This window comes from Formica exsecta, unplaced genomic scaffold (assembly GCF_003651465.1).
Source record: "Formica exsecta isolate Colony F162 unplaced genomic scaffold, ASM365146v1 scaffold247, whole genome shotgun sequence".
Lineage (NCBI taxonomy): Eukaryota > Metazoa > Arthropoda > Insecta > Hymenoptera > Formicidae > Formica > Formica exsecta.
Window position 1 is genome coordinate 632,112 of NW_021849743.1, and position 22,110 is coordinate 654,221.

The following is a 22,110-nucleotide window of genomic DNA, read 5'->3' on the forward strand; positions in this document are numbered from 1 at the left end:
AAAATTTAATAACGAATACGTAAGATCCGGTGATTTTAAAAGATATGCGCACTATCGAGGTAATACAATAGTATTTGTATCATAGCGATTTTGTTCTTACAATTAATTTAAGAGACTCGATTGTGAAAACTCGTTTGTTCAATTTCCAACTGTGATAATTGAATGTACTGAGATAATAAATCCAAGTATATATTTGCGAGAGAAAGAGAACTTTAATAAATATATAAGCGATAGATAATAAATTCAAGAATATATATGTATATGAAGAGAAATTTAATTTAAGGGACATGTACAATGCGTGTGTAACTCTTTTTTTTTTATTTGATTCGTATTTACAATATTTGCTAATGAAGATTACATCTAGTGAGCTTTCTCTCTATCATACAATTTACATGGTAGGCGTGACCGCAACGAAAGATCGCGATTCCGTTATTACCTAGTAAAATCGGCGTCTGTAAAGATAATGTGCAACACGGGCATGTCGATGATTTAGTTTGATGACGCATACCCCAATGATGAGCGCCCGTTCCGAACATGTTTTTATTTATCGGTCGCTTTAAATCTTTCTCGAGGGATTTCGCCAGTTGATCGCGCACCTGCGGCAATGAAAATTTATTATTTCTTGATCACATTCTCCCGTGAGTTCCTTAAGCTGCTTAAATATAATACAAAGTGTATCACATAACTTTGACCATTAATTATTTACTATTGTATAAATTTAATTTTTTTTTCATTTAATATTATTTAATTTAAAAAATCCATAGAATCATCTGTAGAAAATAAAATAAGTCACATTTTTATTAATACTTTTTTTTAAATTTTTAAGGGAAGATAATCAGGATGAAAGATCGAATTATGTGGTTCACTCTGTATATCCAAATCATATAAAAGCTTACAAGATGTTTAAACTTTCAAGATAATTCTTAGATGTCTTTTAGATTTTCATCTTTTCGTCTAGATTTTATTATTTTTGTGATAGATATAGAGCAATGAGATTTACCTGTGACGAGCACATTGTACCGAATTCCGATGATAATTGATTAGTTTTATTGAAATCGATCGACTTCTTCAGACCACGGTGATGCAGTATTTTTGTAAATATGATAGACTGGAATATACTATAATAAAACGTTATAATATTAATATTTAGCTATTGTTTAGCTAAAATTAATTTACATTTTTTATATGTACAGGGTGCTTTTGACCATAAACGCATATTATTCCAATTAAATATTTAAAGCAATGTTAAAATGATTTGAGTCATGTATCCGCCTTAAATATGTAAAATCTATTTAAAGTCTTTGTGTGTTTTATTTATATATATTGCATATTATATTTACACTGTTTTAAAAAATTACAATTAGATCAAAAACACTCTGTGAAAAATTTTACATATTATTGCGTATTATATTCTTTTACAGGACGGGTAAACAAAAAATAGTCTTATTAAATCAAATATTGTTAATGATAAACAAGAGTTCCATTAGTAATAAAAAAATATTATATTCATCTGGAGATTATTAAAAATGGCACACACATTAACATTTATCGATAACAATAAAATCGTAAAATAATTTTTCACATATATATAATACGCAAAACGTTTGTTATTCTTTTCTAATTACTAATAAAAAAAATTTGAGATACTGATATTAGGATCGGATTACTTTTTGATCACACCCTGCTAATAATATAGACAAATATAGTGTTTCTCAATATTTAGAAATTGCCTAATACCTTCTGTCGAAATTAACATTCGGCATCATGCTTTCTAGCTTAATCAAGAATGCCATGGCCTCGTCTGGTCCCTTTCTCTTCATAATTTCCCCAGCGATACCGCTCCAATCTATAAGTACATTGTAATTGGGTTTATCAGTCAAGGGCATTGCGCAAAACAGGCAAGTGCCTTCCTCGATCTCGCTCAGGCACATACTGACGCAATTCCACTGTTGCTCATTCAATGCCGGCAAAAGGAATGATAACACAACTTTATCTCTTGTCTGAAGGCACTGTCTCAATACGTCGTCTAACGTATTATGGCGCTCGATGCGGACGGCCAGGTATTCGCGCCACATGTAAGGTACCTGGTCGCAGATATTGCTACATTCTTTCGGCAGATCAATGTCCGCGTATCTCTTGATTAAGGATTCGCCGATCGCCAGGAATTTCGGCTCTACTGGCTTATCCATCGGATAGGGATAACCGCAACTACATCTGGCGTAGGCTGGTGAATTAATCTGAATGAAGGCCCGTACGAATTGTCGCACAATTAAATCGTTGCTGATGGAATCGAGCAATTGAACGGAAGCGTTTTCCAAGAACGTATTATAATAGTGCAATTCGGCGGCGCGAGTAATTTCATAAATGAAACTCTGAAGCCCAGGCAAGTTTTTATAGGATTCCTTAATAGTTCTCATCAACTTGTCCGTCTCTGAAATGATCTCCTCGATTTCTCTTTCCGATATGCTAGGTCTGACGCTGTTTGCCAGATCGTAGATCGGCTGCAAATCGGATTGCACCCTGTGCATTACATTTTGTTGTGGATCAAGATCTTCGCGATTATCGTCTTTGACGTTTCCCAACGCTTTTTCGTCTAAATCGAGTACATCCACTGAAGTCGTTTCAAGTGTATCTTCTCGTGCAAGATTTTTGTCTCGATCCTTCCCGGATATTATTTGCATATCGGATGAATCTTCGCTGGAGGTTTCGGGAGACTGCAGTGCGGACATTGTTTCACAGCCATACGTTCTTCTATTCGTGAACCCGTCGTTCTCAGAATGCACGACTACGATTCCGGAGTCCAGTTTAGATAGTTTATTTTTACTACCGACTTGCAAAAACGTTATTAACGGCCGCAGCAACGCTAGCGCTTCCTCGTCTCGCGATACTCGCGGCAGATCTTCCACTTCAAACAGCTCGACGATTTCCTTAGTATCGATGGCTTTTAATAATAGCGATTTATATACAAAGCACGCGTTTAAACACTCGCTATATCGCTCGTGACGATGCAGCCGCAATATCAGGCTATCGAGCGATGATAACGCTAAACAATGAAACTCGTTATCACAGGTCATCAGGTAGATTTGATCGTCCACGACCGCGGTCATGGCGATGTTTGTGTACTCGTTGTTCCACAGTAACACGGTCGCGCTGATGGGATCAATAATATACACACCGCTATTCGTGTAGGAAAATAAATATCTGCGCGCAATCACGAGCAAATGCGAGAAGTTGATGGATTGCGGCGTCCACTCGCACTCTGTCCCTTCCTTTTGACTAGATTCTAGAGTACCATTTGATCGAAATATTGCTATTGGAGGAATGGCCAGAGCTTCTTTGAACTGATGTGTTTTTGCGACAATCCCATCAGCCGATACTTCCCACAATCTCGAGCTAGGTCGAGCACAAAAGATCTTCGCGTGATTCTCCTCGCCCAGGATGTTGCTGTCGTTATCGGAGATCAAGTTGAACGCGCCACGAGTATTATTGAGGTTCCTCTCTTCCTTTTGCAGATTCAAGGCGGTGTTCTCGTGCACCTTGTAAAAGCACGCGCCAAACTCGCCATTCCGCGGCTTGTTGCCAATCTGTTTATATTGCTCTTGAACTGTGTCGCAGATGTAACATCGCGTCAATGTAGAGACTAAGAGCAGAGGCGAGAAGAAGTTCAACTGCACAATGCTAGAATCCAAGTTCATCAGTGTGCAGGACGGGGTTTGAAACATTCCATTGACCTGACAATTATTAAAAAAAAGAAACAATATATAATGTATTAATTGATATTAATATATATAAAAAATTTCAAATATATATATTTGCATTTTAATTTTATTATTTTAATACATAAAAATTAAATATATGCTATTACAATAATACAAGTTATATCACATATTGTAAATACATATTATATGTTGTATGCCCTAAATATAATTTTATTATATATTATGTTAAATTATATATATTGAAATATAAATCTTTTAATATACTTGATTTATTATGGAGGATTATAAACTTACCCCAAATATAGATAATATCATGACGGAAACTCTGCCAGCTGCATCTCCTACATATATATCGGTGCTATTATTATTCCAACAGAGACAAGTAATTTGTTCGTACATATGTTCCATAGATATAGCTATCAGTTGAGGAGTAGATTTCAGAGATACTACACAGACCGTACCACGAGTTGTTGCTAATGCTACAGCCTTTTCATCAGGTGATATCGCTACACGCGAAACCACACCTTCCTAGTAAAGAACAAGAATTAATTATTGGTACGATACTTAATATTGCAGCACAATGATAAATTTGCAACTAACAAAATCTTATCATTTTAATAATTGACGTTTAATTACAATTACTCTTAATTACTACATATATATATTAAAGAGAAAAAAAATATAAAATCTTGATCAATAAATAAAATTAAGAATCAAATTGTTATTTACCGATAAGGGTATTATTTGTAAAAATGAACATGGTTCTCTAGAGAACACGTAAACACTACCACTGGTCGAGCCCAATATAATATAACTTGATGAAGCATTGAAGCATGTGTACTGTAATTAATTTAAACTAGTATTACATATATACCTATAGTATTAATCAATAATATAATGTGATACTGACAAAATAAGTAAAAAATAGGGAAAAGAATACGAATTTTGGCAATTTTACTTTATTCGTATTATTGAAGGAAAGTAATTCTGCAATCACTATAATTATGTAATAATACTATATAAGTATACAATAAAATATATATAAGCAATAAATTTCGCAGTGTAAAGGATAGATAAATGTATTTATTTCTGTTCGCATGTATATAAAAAAATATATAAAATCTTTAAAGTAGGTTTATTCAAGAAAGAAAAATTACTGAAACTGAAAATATAATATTGTACAGTTATTTTTATCGTTCCCCCTTGGGAAGAGGATTAGATTTTTGGCGTAAATCGGGCGAAACTTCTGGCATCAGTTTGACAGATGCATTGTATACTACGCCTACTATATAATAATCTCAGATTTAATCTCGCATTATCCTGACGCATTAAACGTAAAGAAAACGTCCCATCGTAGCACCGTACCTTTATTCGTTGCGTCGAGTTGATCGGTTTATACAAAATCGAATTAATTTCCTCACGTTCCGACAGAACGTAAGGAAGATCCGGTGCATCGGGATACATCGTCCAGCATCTTCTACTACTTGAAAACGCGCGCAATCATCTGTGAATCGCTGTGAATGCAAAAATACAATACAGGACTGTATTCACTTGCATCATCGCCACGGATAGCGTACGTTCGGAAATCTTACTCGTAGAGTTACATTGAATTGACCAATCAGGATAAAGAAATTTTTGCTCCCTTCTTGTTCTGATTGGTCGATTAAACGCTACTTTACCCCACGTAAGTTTTTCAAACACACCCATAACAAACTTCATGTTCACTCTTCATCAATCCTCGTTCTACCCTCCAGCCCTCAATGTCTCTCGTAATTAGAAATTTTTAATTCTTAAAATTAATTTCACATCTTAATCCGTGGAGTGTACGAGATCTTAAATATGGTATGCGATAAATATTGTATTGTTTTATTGATTATAATATAAATATATATTTGTTTAAAAATCAAGATTTATTTATATCACAATTTTCTAGTGAAAATAATAATGTATTATTCGAAGAAACACATCTATTCTTTTTCCTATACATCTACATTTAAAGATAAAATTATGTTTGCTCGCGGGCGAAATAATTTTCGAAATTGAGATTGATTTTATTTAAGTCAGGTAATACGATAAAATAATAAGAATTATAACTTTTTATAAAATAAAATTATAATCAATTTATTATTATAATTTGTGAAAAAACTCAATTTGGAAAAAATTGGAATATTAATAGAAAAAAAAGCTAACACTATTAAAATCCTTATTTTCAAACATTTTTATTAAAAAGAATGATATAATGTTAAAAAAGTAAGATATCTTAATTATGTAACTTTATGCAATCTTAATTAATATGTAAGATCTCTAAACGTTGACAAAGTAATTTTTTTCTCTTATGATGATGTTATTATAGTTTTCCTTTTTTTTTGCAAAAGATTGATTGGAGATATCTGTTGATTACAGGTAATTATAAGACTTTCAAGACCAATCTTGTGGTTTTACAATTATAAGATGGCTGGATTAAGGATGCAATCACACACGTGTATTTCCGAATTACTATTACACATACGCACTATTACGGATAATACTACATTTAATTGGTGCATAATTTAATTGACAGAATTGTTTGAAACAAAATTTTTAATTACAGGTATGTTTCTGCAAAAATTATGATGTTTTTATATTTCTCGTAAGACACTTTCAATACTTTTTATATTTTTAGACTTATATATTTTATATATTTAGACTTATTGTCAATGTATAAATTGACCGAATTGATGAACACAATGTGATACAAAAGGGGATGATAAAATTCCCTTTATTAAGCTTTAACAACTTTGTTCCGATGAGAAAGAAGTAAAAGGGAATAGAGATGAAAAAGGACTAATCAAAAATGGATCGCGCTTTAAACCAGGTTTATCCAATATTCGGGTCAGTTTATGGAAGAAGGGGACAATTTCATCAATGGAAGGGGGCATTCGCGCTGTAGATCGCGTCCGGCGACCTTCTTCCTTGCTTGGAACGCGCATCGTTTTCAGTAACCGTGCATCTTTCAGGCGCGTTAGCATTGACAATCCCTTTTTATCTTTTATCACCCTAAAAAAAGTGTATATGTGAGTGTAAAAACGCTACGCTGAACGACAAAAATTCCAGATCAAATTGCATTTGTGTTTATTCTTATTCGTGAAAGGCGGATTTCGACGATGCTACCCTTCGGCGTTACGAGGTACGCTTATAAAATAAAATTACGAATACGGGAATTGACTGCGCGTATATAATTGCGATAATATTGTTTCTGTAATTAAAACGTAATGTAAGATTCCGCGGAAATTGCTGATACTAGAGAATGAAGTTGAAAAATCATTTTCCTTTCTCGAGCAAAGTTATTTCAATGCGCGAGAGAGAATGCCTTTCGCGGAAGAGTGACTTTCCACAATTTTCTAACGTTAATTATGTTTCACGCCGTAGGATAATCGCACACGCAGATCTGATACTTTAATATGACCAATAGATAACTCTAAATTATATATATATATATAATTCTAAAAAATTTTCAATTTTCTCTCCAAATCTATCAAGAAATAATTCATAATAATAGATGAGTAAGATTTTGTTTGATAAAATAACAAACTTTTAATGTGTGGCATTTCAAATCTCTGGATATTGAATGACTTTAAATTCAATCAAATCCCATTTCTGTTAATATTCAAGATAAATTGCCTGAATTTCTATATTCTCTTTCTGCAGGAAGAATCAAGTAAAAATATACAAAAGAAACAATGAGATAAAATAAAAAATAACTTGGAATGCGAGACTAGCATATTCAATTATCGAACTGAATCATAAAATCTGTGTATGAGACTAGAATATTTAATCGATATTAGCTTATACCAATTTAAATTACAAAATTTTTAGATCGTATTAATCACTCTGATAAATATATATATATATATTTTTTTTCGATTCTCTCTCGCATCACACACACATACACAAGATATTTAAATATCTCTTTTCAAAGCGCAATATAAATTAAAATAAAAGATATTAACTTTTGTAAAATATCTTTAAAATATTTTTTTCAATACTTCAGTATATATATCATTTTATGATGATATCTTGATAATCATTGCACGATTTAATTTTGATAAAGATCATACTTTTTGAGAAATTAAAGGAAGATATTAACAAGCGATTGGTTTTGTTTAGAATAAAGCCAGCTTTACGAATCTCCGGGACGCGATGTTGCCTATTTCAACCCTGTGAATCATCACATCAGAAGATTGTCCTTCGGAGAGATTTGTGCAACGGTACGATCGCGCCCGAGTGTCCTCATATGTCGTCATCCCAGACGACAATCACGTCCTCGTCGAACGTCAAACCGTACGACGAAGTGCCAGGCCCGCGGCCGATACCTATTCTGGGCAACGCTTGGCGGCTGCTGCCGTTGATCGGCCAGTATCAGATCTCGGATGTCGCAAAGATCTCGCAAATGTTCTACGACGAATACGGCAAAATTGTACGGCTGAGCGGCCTGATTGGTCGTCCCGATTTGCTCTTTGTTTACGATGCCGATGAGATCGAGAAGGTATACCGGCAGGAAGGTCCGACGCCCTTCAGGCCCGCTATGCCCTGTCTAGTGCACTATAAGAGCGTCGTGCGCAAGGACTTTTTCGGCGAGCTGCCTGGCGTCGTTGGTGTGTAGGTAGAATGACAATGACAAACTAATAATTTCGATCATTTCGAATTTTTATTGTCAAAGCTAAAAATGAAAATAAAATAGAGGATAATTAAAAATATGAAGACAAACAAGAGTCGGCTATTAAATGTATATATGTATATATGTATACATGTATATACATACACATTAAATCTATTAGTAAATCTTGATATATCACTTTCGAAATTCTTTGAAATAGAGCTTGTCCTCAATTTTTTTAAATGTCAGTAATATCTCAATGAAATATCGATAAAAGATTTTCGTTTGCAGTCTATTTCTGCTTGTTTATTTTAAACTCATCGCACGCTAATTATTTCTCTCATTAGACACGGCGAGCAATGGAAGGAGTTTCGTACGCGCGTCCAAAAACCCGTTCTCCAACCGCAGACTATTAAAAAATATATAACACCAATAGAAATAGTTACAAAGGATTTCATAAGAAGGTGAGAGAGTGGAGAGTAAAATTGATATATTTATGGGCGATTACACGAATGATATTTTTTATCTATCGTACGCAATATCTCCGATGCGTTGCAGAATCGAGCAGATTCAAGGAAACGATGGCGAACTGCCGGGTGATTTCGACAATGAAATACATAAATGGGCTCTCGAATGTTAGTTCTCATCTTACGTAAAGTATTGATTGCTTACAATTTTATTGCACATCTTGCATAATAAGACGTCTTGCACTGATAATGAGCTCTTCAAATTATATGTAAAATTAGATTTACATATTTTTTAGTTATGCGCTGCATTTTTTATCTATATGCAATTTTCTACATACGCACGATATTTTGATACTATATGTTTTCACTTTCCTATTCGTTTTCAAGATATGTATGTATATTTAGCTACAAGAGATGATTAGATTTCTCATGTTTCGCATTCATGAGAGAGTATCCAGTCTATCACCGAGAAAAATAATCTATCTAAAAGCCTCTCTTTCTCTTTCTTACTGGGGAAAGCCCGAGTTTCTCGAGAGCGCATTCCCGAACGTGCAAGACGCTCACGATGGTACTCGACACTACGTACTATGAATTATACATCTGTTGCGCAGGTATAGGTCGTGTGGCACTCGACGTCAGACTTGGATGTTTGGGCGAGGCATTGTCTCCGGATTCTGAACCGCAAAAAATAATCGATGCCGCCAAGTTCGCGCTGAGAAACGTGGCCACGCTCGAGCTTAAGGCTCCGTACTGGAGATACGTTCCGACGCCCTTATGGAGCCGTTACGTGCGCAATATGAATTACTTCATCGAGTAAGAAGATCCCTATATAAGAGATAGATTAATGAAAAACAAAGAATTGCCAGAAATTCATTCTGGAAAATTACGCGAATTACCAATCTCTTTAAAGTTTTTCGGATTAGTTTTTCACACGCGATCGCGTTGGATTTGTCCAAGACGTTTTCATGTTTGCGAAGCAAATTCTTTATTTAGAATTTAGATATGTGAAAGCGGATTCTTTTCTATCCTTTTCGGCACTTCGTCAAATCATTAATGGCATGCACGAGTCTTGGAAGAAATAAAAAGTTATGCAAGAGATAATTAAAATCAAATAAAAACATATTTACCGCGCGTTATTTATAAAAAAAGTTTCTTGCGATTTAATTTAATTTACAGCTACTTTTAACGAATGATAGTAAGTTTTGTGACAATGATATAATGTATTTTCTATTTTAGGATATGCATGAAGTATATCGACGCCGCGATAGTCAGGCTTAAAAATAAGAAAACCGTAGATGAAAACGATTTGTCGCTGGTAGAACGAATTTTAGCTAAGGAGACGGACCCTAAGATGGCTTACATCTTCGCTCTCGATCTGATATTAGTCGGCATTGACACGGCAAGTAACGTGATGTTATAAATTGTAATTACATTATAAAATACGATGCATATTATGACAACTACAGTGATGATAGTTATTATAGATTAAATGCAACATAATTACATATTTAGATAAACATATATCTTTTGATTATAAATTGTTATAAATTAGATGTATACATATATAGAGATATATATTAAATATTTAAATAAAATATATTACACACACTTATATTTGATAAATTGCAGATATCAATGGCGGTGTGTTCAATATTATATCAATTGGCGATTAGACCGGAAGAGCAAGAGAAGATATACCAGGAATTGCTGCAAATACTGCCGGATCCTTCCGTTTCTCTCACAACTAGCCATCTGGATCAAGCGATTTATATGAAAGCTTTCATTCGCGAGGTATTTAGGTAATACTAAATGGCGTTAATAAACACACTTTGATAATAATTCAATTGCTAAATGACTGACTTAATTTTTTTCGCACATCTATGATAATGATATAGTTTTGTTTTAAAAAATAACAAAGTAATGAGAAATAAAAAGATTTCAAAGCGCGCGTGTTGCAGGGTGTACTCCACCGTTATCGGAAATGGCAGGACGTTGCAGAAAGACACTGTTATTTGCGGTTACAAAATTCCAAAAGGAGTACGTGATATTTCTTTTTTTTAACATTTCTTTATCGCACTCATCTATGTAAGATAGGCCGTGTTCCACAGCCAATATTCGTCTTATCACTACTTTATCATGCACAATACACATAATTCTCTGCAAACCGAAACTCTACATTTGCATTAAAATAAAATTATTCGAGTTTTAAATAATTTTGTATATATATATATATATATATGGACATTATGATATATATAAACCATAATTTTAGATTCAAGTTGTGTTTCCCACACTTGTCACCGGTAACATGGAAGATTACGTCACAGACTCGAAAACGTTCAAGCCTGCGAGATGGTTCAAGGACGATAACGAGAAATTACATCCGTTTGCGTCGTTGCCATACGGTTACGGAGCACGAATGTGCTTGGGCAGGCGATTCGCGGATCTCGAGATGCAAATTCTGCTAACAAAGGTGCAGCATGTTTTATCCTTTTACTTTGCTTTTTTATTTTATAAATGCGAAGTATTTTAAAACCTGTTAGTCTTGTGTTCTTAGAAGATTATATTAAAATGCAACTTATTTTCCAGCTCAAACATTTTCACTGCATATATTCTGCCATCTGATCTAAGTTTAATGCAGTTTTTTATTTCATCATTAAATAATGAACTTTTTTCAATTATTTTTTTTTGAAGTTGACCTTTTTAATTTTTAAATTTTGTTTATATAGTAACTTATTAATTATGTTTTAAAAGCTTAATTTTACGTAATTAAGATAAAATCGAGTATTAACAATTTAAAATAGCGATGATTATAACGATATATTATTTTTACAGCTCCTGAGATCATACAAATTGGAGTATCATCATGAGCCGCTAAAATACAAGGTCACCTTCATGTATGCGCCCGATGGAGAACTCAGATTTAAAGTAATAAAAAGATAGCTTTTATATTCTATAAATCTCGCGACATGATATTGTAAGATAGATTTAGAACAAAAACAAAAATGCTAGAACAGAGAAAATATCTCGAATTGATAATATTGAGAATATTGATAAAAATCTATAAATACTATACCTCATATTACATTCATAAAATTCCATTATATTATACATATTACACTACAATAAAATACAATGATATCCATCGTAAATTTTAAGATTTATATTTATTATCGAAAAATGCATGGTAATATCGAATTACATTAAAATACATTTTGTATGAAATTATCTATTTGCACGTAAAATGCAGTTAGAAATTAAACATTAATGATATGCAATCATTAATTATATAATATCTCTATTTCCCGCAAAAATTATCTCTCGATAAATCTCAGCTTCAACGGTCCTTTCGGCGTATACATCGGATTGACATAATATTCCAATTTTTCATAGTGATATTCTACTTTATAAAATTGCAGAATCTGAAACAAAGAGAGAAAAAAAATTTCTTTTTAATAATGTAATAATAAAAATTAACAAGAGATTAGGTCCTCGAGACAAAATGTTTCGTTATCGCGGGGCAGCCACAAGAATATAAAAATGTTAAAAAAATTACCTCAACAATTATTCTGTAAAATTACATATTTGTGCAATTCCTTCTCATTTTTCTAAGGCGACAAAACGTAATTGGCATATTAACTGCGTAACACTGTGTGTCACGATAAATATAAAAAAATAATTATGCGCAGTATATTAAAAAAATATTTATACAGGATAAAATAAAATAAAATTCCGCTGCTTGGAATTGATAGACAGAAATAATAATTAACTAACTCGTGATGCAAATATTCATCATTAATTATATAAAATTCAAATTTATCAGGGAGTCTGTCGATAAAATTAAAATTTTATTGAGTTGTAATGCATACTATATATGTATATTCCCAAACCGATAGATCGATACTAGGAAAGTAAGCCGTTGACCTAAATTAGTGAAAGCGCGTGGAACCTTTTTTTTCTATCCCATGCCGCGTCGCGGCAACTTGGCGTATCTCCGACAATCGGAGGTCATTTCTCACCTTGCTAATGACTATAATTATTTCGAGCTCAGCAAATCGTCGCCCAAGACACATTCGTCTGCCATAACCAAAAGGAAGTGACGCGAATCCGTGACGGACTTCGTCTTCGCGCAACCACCGTTCCGGAAGAAACTCGTGACACCGGGGAAAGTACTTCTCCAGATTGCTAATGACATAGTGTTGAAATACCACATGCACCTAAGAACAATTAACATTCGCAAAATATTTGTATCTGTTTTCTCCTGTTATACAATCTCCTGTGATTACAAAATTCTTCTAATTTTGTAGCTAAAAACTTAAATAACTTCAAAATCTCAAATAATTTGATTATATATGTATATATTGATTATATACAGTTAATATTCGATTTTTTCGTATTATCTCATTAACACAAAATCGTATTGCAGTGATCTCATCTGTAGATTTAAATCAAAAATAATTTTTTTTATCTTACTCCTTTCGGCACGTGGTAGCCGCCAATTATAGTATCCGAAGTCGTACTTCGTCCGTTGCCTATGACAACTGGATACATTCTAATTAAAAATAAAAAACATAAATTATGATATATGTATAATAATACTTATGGTTAAAGAAAGTTGAGTTGCAGTTCCCTCTAATTTTATTGCGAAACGATAGATTTAAAAATACATATTTGATTAATCTCAACGAACCTTAAAGTTTCTTTTATGCACGCTCTTAAGTATTTTAAATTATCTATATTTATCGCTTCGAGAGGTGCGTCTATTTGCGGGAGAGTTTTACAGATTTCTTCATACGCTAACACCTGTTTTTCTGGATGTAACGCTAATTGATACAGTACCGAGGCTACTGTAGTCGAGGTCTACAAATAATTTCATCCTTTGAAAACTAATATGTGTGAATGTAGAAAGTTATAAAATAACCAAAATATTTACCGTATCAACGCCAACCAAGAACAAATCTAAAGCGAGAATAGAGGCTACTTTTGTATCGCCTTCGAGAGCTAGAACTCTTTCCAAAAGAGATAGTTCTTTGTCCGAATCCACATTGATTTTGGCTCTCGATAGAGCGGCAGATGTATATTTCGATATTGTACTAAAATATAACAAAATGATTTATATAAATAGTATAAAAAATAAATATATGTATTTTTTGTGTTATTTATATTAATCTATATATTTTATACATGTAAAACAATAATAATAAACATACAATATATGTAATAATATATATAATTAAGAATTTTCTTTAAAGAAAGAATATTTTATGTCTCAATTATTATTTTTTACCTCACAATAGTATCTAAAGCATTTACATATTGGTGCCACGTAGGTGTATTAAAAATTTTCCAAAAAGGTATCTTTAATTCAAGCACGGGCACGTTTTTGAAAAAAGTGATCAACGCGTCTATGAGCCTCTGTGTTTCCGCGTCCGCGTCGTCGTCCAAGCAACCTAAACGCACGTCCAATGCGACCCGTGCAATTGCTAGTAACAAAATTATTTATTACATTTATTTATGTTCACGTATTTATATATGTGTATTAAACATCTTATATAAGCTCACCTTTGTTATAAAAATATATTAATCTGAAGATTAGTGTCAATTTTTTTAAAGAAAGGCAAAAAAAATTTTATATATACAGATACATCTTTTAGTTAACTAAATTTGATCTTGATCACAATTATTATAGAATCCAAAGATTCCATCTTCTGAAAATTTTCACATTTTCTTTCCAGATTCTTCGGCGAAAGAAAAATCTTTTCATATACAGATTCTTTGAACAACTCAATATTTTTACGAGAATCATGCAAAATTCTTGGAACTTTGTTTATCTCGTCGTATACTTACATTCTAAGGACCACTTGTGCAATTCGTTAAGAAAGTCATTAGGTACCTCGTGCTTCTTATCTCGTATTCTCGCTATTCTACAAAAAGAAAGAGGGGATAAATGTCTTTCTGATGACATGAAGATGATTAAACAGGTGTGCCCGCATAAACGGCGAGAGTTAGGCAAGATGGCTTGAGAAAGTACCATTGTCTAGAATGGCATCTGTATAAAGGAACAATGACTTCTATATATTGTTTGTGGAAGCAACAAAATTGACGAACCTGCGAAGAAATGCCGCACTCGCTTCCTCGATCGCGCCGATATACATCTTCGCGGTCCGCGGCTGCAGCATCACTTGCTGTACCTTGCTCCGAAAATTATACCAGCTGTCACCGTGGCTGCAACATGTAGAAAAAAAAAAGAAGAATTAAAATCAAAATAGCATAATGATATGACTATTATTTGTCCACCCGTTGAATAGAAAACTTCGAGTGTCTCTCCTCGAGCATTAGAATATAATGATGTCAAGTACAGAATTGAAATCTAATATGGCTTACACGGCAATGACACCGGGGTTGTCCTGAAAGAAATCTTTTCGCAATACATGTTTGTAGTAATCGAGCGATGGCATGGAAGGTCGATGAGGCATTTTTTCTTCCCGCCGGAAGATGCGCTCGATTTCATTCGCATCGTATACAAATACCATATCCGGTCTGCCCAAGAGCCCTTCTATCTTCACGATGTCTCCATACTGCTCGCGCAATGTCTTTGACAATTTGTCTACTGCCTGTATATCGAAGTTTCCTATAAAATAATTTTTTAATTAAATTTTGTGATTTAAGAGTATTAATTTCATTATTTTGGTTCTATACTTTTTATTTTAAAAATCTTAACAACATATTAATATTAATTGCAAGCAACAAATGTTTTACCATAGATCACTAGCTTGTGCAAACTTAATTAATAAATATAGAAAAATTACTTTCTTTTCGTAGAATCTTTTTTCTCGAAATTATGTAATTATTATACAAATAATGAATGTGTTTGTCTATATGAAATACACATAAGAGCTTTATAATATTTGATTTTTATTGTTTATACACTTCGAATTTCCAATTAAAATATTTGCTAATTAAAATATATTCATTATGCGGAAGCAATCATATTTATAGAGACTCATTGGAGCTATCGATTTCGCCAATGCTACGCAAAAGAAATATTTGCAGATCTGATCATCAGTCGGATGTGCTAAAATAAGAGCAAATCAGTTAATTAAAATGTAAACTAAAAAATGGTTTCGTCTCTTTGCTAACTAAATATGTAGTTATATAAAAAGAAATAAAACTCACAGTCAAAATAAGAGAGATTAAGAAGGTGAATAGATCGTAAAGTCAAGAAGAAGTATAATAAACAGCCAGAAATGCTTACTAATTTGCTTTGGAGAAATTACTCAATTATACCTAGGTAAGGTAGAAAGCGCCAGGTGTTACCCAACAAAGGGATCGGCTTAGGTCCTGGAATGTCCGAGTATAGGCGAGGTGACAATAAATCTTGTTCCCCGATATCCGCGGCCAACGTATCTAATGTCGCTCTGTCGCTCTTCATCTCAAACTTGATGAATCGTCGTAATAATTCCCTCGTGTATTGTCTTAACGTAGCCATTTGTAAACTATACAATAAAAATTATTTAATTCTCCTGAAATATTATTTTCATCTAAACTAATATTTGTCGCACAATTGAAATTCTAATTACTGTATTATCTATTTTATTATCGCGGAAATAGTAGAAGTCACTCGAATTTAAAAGAAATATATCTATTTTTACTACATACATTTAAATTTATTTATTTATAATACATATAAATAAGATATATAAAATATATATTGTACTTAAATTTGTGTTTTTTTTGCAGAATATTTCTAAAAATAGAAAAAATATACGCTCGTATTTTATTCTTTATACGGTAATTCATATACAAAACTAATTGTATTGTATAATTATATGATAGTTAATAAAAAAAGAATTGCATGCAATACAAATTTTTCGTTCAAGGAAAGTTGGTTATATCGGTTCGAAACGCATTATTTGCGTGATGCTCTCGTATTTAGACAAAGAATGCATGTGAAATTTGCATGTAAATTTAGCGCAGTAAAATAGAAAAGCGCTTCTATGCATGGTGAGTGTAATACGCGTAACACAACAGTATGATATAATGCCACAATCTTTATGCGGAAATGTCTCCGAATCGTTATTGGAATGTCTCCAAGTGTAGAAAAAGCTAATTTTATTTTCATGAAAGTGGGCGGATAATTATTTAATCAAGATTAGGCACAGAGAGAGAGATATATATATATAATTCAGATAGAAAGCGATACTTTTGAATCTCTGAATTCATCGAAAATAAACTATACTTTCTAAAACCTCCGCATATTTTACTGTACCAATATCTTGTATTTTTGCATACATTAATTTTAATATCCCCTTAAGACTACATTCCATTAGGTGATCGAAAAGCTTATGAGAATTATCTGCCTTTATTTAGCTTTTGGTGAACAACAAAGATGAAATGATCTCACGATTTAAAATCGTTAAATAAAACGTAACTTAGTATCAAGAAATGAACATTTATAAACTTGTATGATAATAATATACATGACGTATAACTGTTATTCGTGTATAAAAATAACTGTAAAATGATTTCGAGGAGATATTATATTTTCATGAAAAAATATATTATCAGAGGTATATTAAAAGAATTTATATTATTTTGAAATCGAGAAATAATTTTACAAAAAGCTCGTAAAACAAATTTTAAATGCAAATAAATTATATTCTTAAATATTAATATATTTAAAATATAAATTTTGAGATGCAAAATGTAAAAAACGAACAAACTGATATATAATTCGTATATTGAAAATATCGCGTTATAATTATTAATTAATATTTTATATTAATTAGAAATAAATTAATGAAAAAAAGAGTTTTGAAAATATAGTTGCATTTTTGTAAATATGTATGAAATATTAATAAAAGATACATTTACATTTCGAATACTCTCATAGAGTCTTATTCTCTCTAAAACATGTGTGAGTATTATTTCGACATATTAAATAGATAGAAAATAAAAATAGGAAAATAATCATGGCATTTTTCTTCAAGAGAAATCGTAGTGCCGGTAAATCAGTAACTGTGATATTCGCAATTCTTACTTGCGATGCATTCACTGCACCGTAAATTGTCGCAACTTTCCCATAGATCGTCGCAATTACAATTTAGGCGCCGTTTAATGATGCGTATCACGAACACGTATTTGCATCCGCACATTAATAAAAATGCAACACGAACAAGAGCAACAACGAGACGTTTGCACGATTAGAATATAATAATCGAAAATACATGTTATGCATATTATATAAGAAACAATTTAATTCATATACATATATATATTAAATATATGTAATATATATACATATATATATATTAAATATATGTAATATATATATATATATAAATACAAATACACGCGTGTAATAAAAATTCCATATTGATAAAAATACATATTTATTTCATATAAATACTAAGATATAGTAAAAGCAATGATTTTTGATTTTACATGTATGCATAAAAATATAAATATTATTTTGCTCCTAAAAGTGTAAATGGAAGAAAAATTGTAAATTATACGTAATTTGATTTAAATTAACATATGTATATTTGCATAATTAAGTCAGAATCCAAATCAATTTACTGATATTTATTAAACGCGTTTGACATTTTATATTTGAAACATATAAAATACATATATGAATAAAATGATTTATCGAATTAAGAGTTGCGAGATGGACGTCAATAAACACCTTTTTCATCAAGTTTAATTCGTTTAAGTTATGAAAAAATGTGAAAATAAGCTATATGCGATACTAAAAAATAAAATCTATTAAATATATAAAAATTATATAACTTATTAAATATATAACTAAGATATCAAAAGATTGATAAAAAATAATTACATTATGTTTTTTTTTCATTGGAATGATTAACCGTTATGGATAGTTTATACAGTTCGAAATTTAATTTGTATGGAAGCGATTTTTGAAGACCTTACCTTTCAGGATGTATTGTACACACGAAAAAAACCACAATCTGACTGAGGTCACGTTGCTTTGCTTAGCGCTGAAGTATACTTTATTGGAGGATGTTTGAAAGAAAACCGCTCGCAAGTGGGAGAACGAATGAAATTTCGAGAAGGGGAAGTGATACTATGGAATAGAGGAATAGAGACACAAAAGACATGACATCAAAAAGATAAAGAATAGAATGCATATACGTTTCGTAATTATTTTACCTTGAATAAAGTAATTCAATATGACATAAAGAAATTAAAATGTAACAGCTTAGTTAAAAAAAAAAAAAAATTTTATTTTTTAAAATTTTTAATTGTCTTAAATCATTCTTTTATTTCATTACATACTTACATATACTGAATAGTAAATATTATGCATACTTAAATACATATTATTACGATTCTTTTCATTTTCATATACTTTAAGATCCATTCGAGGATTCGTACCATTTCGATTTTTTAAGATCAATACCTTTCAGTTTGTTTCTATAATTATTTAGAAGCATATTAAAGTTTGTATCGTTTGTATCTATGTCAAACTTTTTTACTTGCTTCGTCTGCAAAAAAGATGACACAGGAAGTATATTAAACAAAAAATATTACACTCTACATAAAAAAAAAAAAATTTTAATATGTACAGTTAAAAAAAAACCAAAATACATTTTTTTTTAATGCGTGTTGTGTGTATGTGCACAAAGTACGATGTATAGAATAAAATATATATTAAATCAATATATCTTACCGGCATATTGTCTTGCATTTTCTTTGTTTTCGCCTTTTTCGCAGTTTCCGATTGTTTAATCGTTTTAGTTAATTTCTTCTGCTTTTTAACAGTCCACATATGTAACTTAGCTTGTGACTTAAGTGTGAAATTTGATCTTAATTTATCCTCGCCTAAATTGCCAGTAATTCCAGTGTATGATTTTTTATTCAATTCGTTTTCATTTACTCTTCTGGCTTTAACTCGTTTGGTATCTCGTATTTCTTTCTCGGCGTCTTCGCTTTTCCTCTTATTTTTATTTTCAGACCACAATGGATTTCGGTCGCGACTTTTCTGAATTCTTCTTTCCTTCGCGTTTACCAAAATGCGATTTTCAATCGAGAATCCAATTATAGGTCTCTATAATGCCATTTATAAAAATTTTTATAAAGATGCATGAAATAATCATAAATAACAATAATTGAAATAAATTTATAACTTCTTACTCTATGTTTGGAAAATATATTTGGATTATTATTTATACTTCTTAAAGCTTTAAGTGCATCCTCATGACTGGTAAATGTAACAAAACCATACTCTTTTGATTTGTTTTTTCCAGTTGCATCAACATTTCTCAAATCACGCATAACTCGGGCCTTAAAGATATTCCCATTAAAATTACTATCTACATAATTTCTTACATCATTAAATACGTATATCACTCTAAATGATTTCTAATCTAACTACCTCCTTAATAACAGCTTTAGGGCCACTATGATTTTTAAACAATTGTCTAAGTTCTGCATCATCAAGATTAGATGGTAAATTGTGAACAGCGAGCCGCGTTCTCGATATGAACATGTTCAAGTTACGCAACATCTGCGATTTCCACCGCTCTAATTTCAGACGTTTTTCCATATCAGACATCGATACTTCTAATGCGGCTGGACTTCCGGCCAGCACAACTAGAAATCAACAACACATATATGCTATAACATTTCTTTATATAATATAATATTCTTATATAACATAATAGAATATGCCATCATTTTACCTCCTTCTTTAACAAGATATAAATTTCTGGAATCTTTAATCCTTTGTTTCTTCAAGTCCGTTTTATTTGCTACTTCCTGCTGGTGCAATGCTCTATGCGTTTCGATTATTTGATCACGTAAACGTAACTCAGTTCCAGCCATCAAACATTTCTCAGCGTCTTCAACGTGCTACAACAAAAATGTTCTTCATGTAATTGTGTTAAAAAATGAACCAAATTTTAAAAGAATTTTTAACATTTGCACATAAAGATAAATTAGCAAATCTTACTCTAAATTTAACAAATGCAGTGCCTTTGGAATATTCGGTCAAAGGATCAATGCATACGAGAGCGTAATAAATGGGTCCAAATTGCTCCATAAAACTTTTAAGTTCATCATTCTTAACAGCAAATGGTACATTTTTCAGAAAAACCGTTCTTCCTTCACTAACGTCATTAGATCTTTGTGGATGTTTTGCATCAGAACAATTTTCTTTCTTTTCATTTTTCTCCTCTGATTTAACAACAGATTGATCAAGAGTAATATTGATATCATCATCATCATTACTGTCATTATCGTTGTCATCTTCGTTATCAGTATCTTCATGCTTAATTTCTGCCTCTTCTTTCTCAGACTCGGTCTCCTCTTGTATACTTTCCATTGAAACTTCTTTGCTATAAAATTATAAAAATATTAATTATGCAGAAAGAAAGAAAGAGAGAAAGAAAAAGAGAGAGAGGGAGAGAAAATATAAATTGGAATCCATTGCTACACACACAATTTGAATTTTCAAATACCTGTCTGATTCAGCATCCGATTCACTATCCTCATCCTCACTACAATCAATTACTTTTATTTCTGAAGTATCATGTAGTTCATTTTCGTCAATAGATTCAGTTTTGATTTCAGGTTTTATGTCAGTATTTTCAGAAAACTTATTCTTTGGAACAGCCCAATCAACTATCATAGGCCTGTTCAAAAGAGATTGCATATTTGCATAATGTATAGCTTTTGCAGCACTTTGTACAACATTAAATTGCACAAATGCAACTCCAATTTGTTTACCATCAGGTTTGGTTAAAATCTTTATTTCGTCTATTTCACCATATTGAGAAAAAAATTCTTTTAAATTGTCTTCTGTGATCTAAGGAAAAATGTTTGTTATTCAAAAATACTAATAAATATAACAATATTTTAAACATGTTCCTCTTTAATTATCTATATATAAAATAAATACCTGGAAAGATAAATTTCGAATTACAATCCTAGCACGTTTTTTCTGTTTTTTCATTTTTTGAAACTTTCTCTTTTTCTGCTTTTTCAAATTATCCTTCTCTTTTGTAAATTTCTTCTTATGTATGTTATTATCTTCATTATCTTCTTTCTGAGCATCATGAGAAGATTGTTCTTCACCTTTATCAATTTCCTGATTCCCAGAAAGATCTTTCTCAAGTTTCTCTCTATATTTGGATTTTGGTATAGCCCAATCACAACTTATAATTCTTCCTATAAATATATATAAAATTATGCTGAAATCAAAATCACATTTCAAAAAAAAAAAAAAAAAAAAAAAAAAAAAAAAAAATTTCAAAAAAACAAA

General features: G+C 31.6%; 4 protein-coding genes across 7 annotated transcripts in view; 1 reads left to right on the forward strand and 3 right to left on the reverse strand.

The window, feature by feature from the left end:
• Positions 1–257: 257 nt before the first annotated feature.
• Positions 258–5,275, reverse strand: LOC115236229 (Hermansky-Pudlak syndrome 5 protein homolog). 4 transcript variants are annotated; one of them, XM_029808542.1, is made up of 7 exons: positions 5,085–5,275; positions 4,449–4,559; positions 4,014–4,247; positions 1,934–3,731; positions 1,738–1,846; positions 1,001–1,118; positions 258–596 (listed from the first exon to the last, which is right to left on the reverse strand). In XM_029808542.1, the coding sequence occupies exons 1-7, from the start codon at positions 5,181–5,183 to the stop codon at positions 345–347; spliced, it is 2,721 nt and encodes a 906-aa protein (XP_029664402.1). In that variant the 5' UTR covers positions 5,184–5,275; the 3' UTR covers positions 258–344. The 4 variants fall into 4 exon arrangements, 3 of the variants coding, with proteins under 3 accessions (XP_029664402.1, XP_029664401.1, XP_029664403.1); XR_003884152.1 differs by having other exon boundaries at positions 318–596; positions 1,938–3,731; XM_029808541.1 differs by having other exon boundaries at positions 1,738–3,731.
• A 1,167-nt stretch (positions 5,276–6,442) lies between these two features.
• LOC115236350 (probable cytochrome P450 301a1, mitochondrial) lies at positions 6,443–11,969 on the forward strand. Its single transcript, XM_029808735.1, has 10 exons — positions 6,443–6,885; positions 7,866–8,357; positions 8,703–8,819; positions 8,914–8,990; positions 9,434–9,635; positions 10,059–10,221; positions 10,452–10,621; positions 10,781–10,859; positions 11,095–11,295; positions 11,658–11,969. The coding sequence occupies exons 1-10, from the start codon at positions 6,863–6,865 to the stop codon at positions 11,763–11,765; spliced, it is 1,632 nt and encodes a 543-aa protein (XP_029664595.1). The 5' UTR covers positions 6,443–6,862; the 3' UTR covers positions 11,766–11,969.
• A 5-nt stretch (positions 11,970–11,974) lies between these two features.
• LOC115236351 (probable cytochrome P450 49a1) lies at positions 11,975–18,941 on the reverse strand. Its single transcript, XM_029808737.1, has 11 exons — positions 18,759–18,941; positions 16,110–16,318; positions 15,207–15,453; positions 14,931–15,047; positions 14,670–14,746; positions 14,110–14,305; positions 13,756–13,915; positions 13,513–13,682; positions 13,296–13,374; positions 12,842–13,039; positions 11,975–12,244 (listed from the first exon to the last, which is right to left on the reverse strand). Exons 2-11 carry the CDS (start codon positions 16,309–16,311, stop codon positions 12,137–12,139), a joined length of 1,554 nt encoding a protein of 517 aa, XP_029664597.1. The 5' UTR covers positions 16,312–16,318; positions 18,759–18,941; the 3' UTR covers positions 11,975–12,136.
• A 127-nt stretch (positions 18,942–19,068) lies between these two features.
• LOC115236349 (RNA-binding protein 28) overlaps positions 19,069–22,110 on the reverse strand; it is a 4,183-nt gene continuing 1,141 nt past the window's right edge. Inside the window, exons 4-11 of the mRNA XM_029808734.1 lie at positions 21,748–22,016; positions 21,308–21,654; positions 20,800–21,184; positions 20,531–20,699; positions 20,224–20,441; positions 19,983–20,132; positions 19,519–19,896; positions 19,069–19,333 (exon numbers count right to left, since the gene is read on the reverse strand). Of these exons, the coding sequence (XP_029664594.1) occupies positions 19,199–19,333; positions 19,519–19,896; positions 19,983–20,132; positions 20,224–20,441; positions 20,531–20,699; positions 20,800–21,184; positions 21,308–21,654; positions 21,748–22,016 (2,051 nt within the window). The 3' untranslated portion in view covers positions 19,069–19,198. The remainder of the gene's footprint in view (positions 19,334–19,518; positions 19,897–19,982; positions 20,133–20,223; positions 20,442–20,530; positions 20,700–20,799; positions 21,185–21,307; positions 21,655–21,747; positions 22,017–22,110) is intronic.

Bases quoted from the DNA above. Each gene is read 5' to 3' on its own strand.
- LOC115236229 (XM_029808541.1), bottom strand. From the start codon at position 5,183: ATGTATCCCGATGCACCGGATCTTCCTTACGTTCTGTCGGAACGTGAG. The intron at 1,119-1,737 runs GTATTAGGCAAT...GTTTTATTATAG, and splicing joins AATGTTAATTTCGACAGAAG to TATATTCCAGTCTATCATAT. The intron at 597-1,000 runs GTAAATCTCATT...TCATTGCCGCAG, and splicing joins GTACAATGTGCTCGTCACAG to GTGCGCGATCAACTGGCGAA.
- LOC115236350 (XM_029808735.1), top strand. From the start codon at position 6,863: ATGCTACCCTTCGGCGTTACGAG. The intron at 6,886-7,865 runs GTACGCTTATAA...GGTTTTGTTTAG, and splicing joins CTACCCTTCGGCGTTACGAG to AATAAAGCCAGCTTTACGAA. The intron at 9,636-10,058 runs GTAAGAAGATCC...TTTCTATTTTAG, and splicing joins AATATGAATTACTTCATCGA to GATATGCATGAAGTATATCG.
- LOC115236351 (XM_029808737.1), bottom strand. From the start codon at position 16,311: ATGGCTACGTTAAGACAATACACGAGGGAATTATTACGACGATTCATC. The intron at 15,048-15,206 runs GTAAGCCATATT...TACATGTTGCAG, and splicing joins AACCCCGGTGTCATTGCCGT to CCACGGTGACAGCTGGTATA. The intron at 14,306-14,669 runs GTAAGTATACGA...TTTTGTTACTAG, and splicing joins GCACAAGTGGTCCTTAGAAT to CAATTGCACGGGTCGCATTG.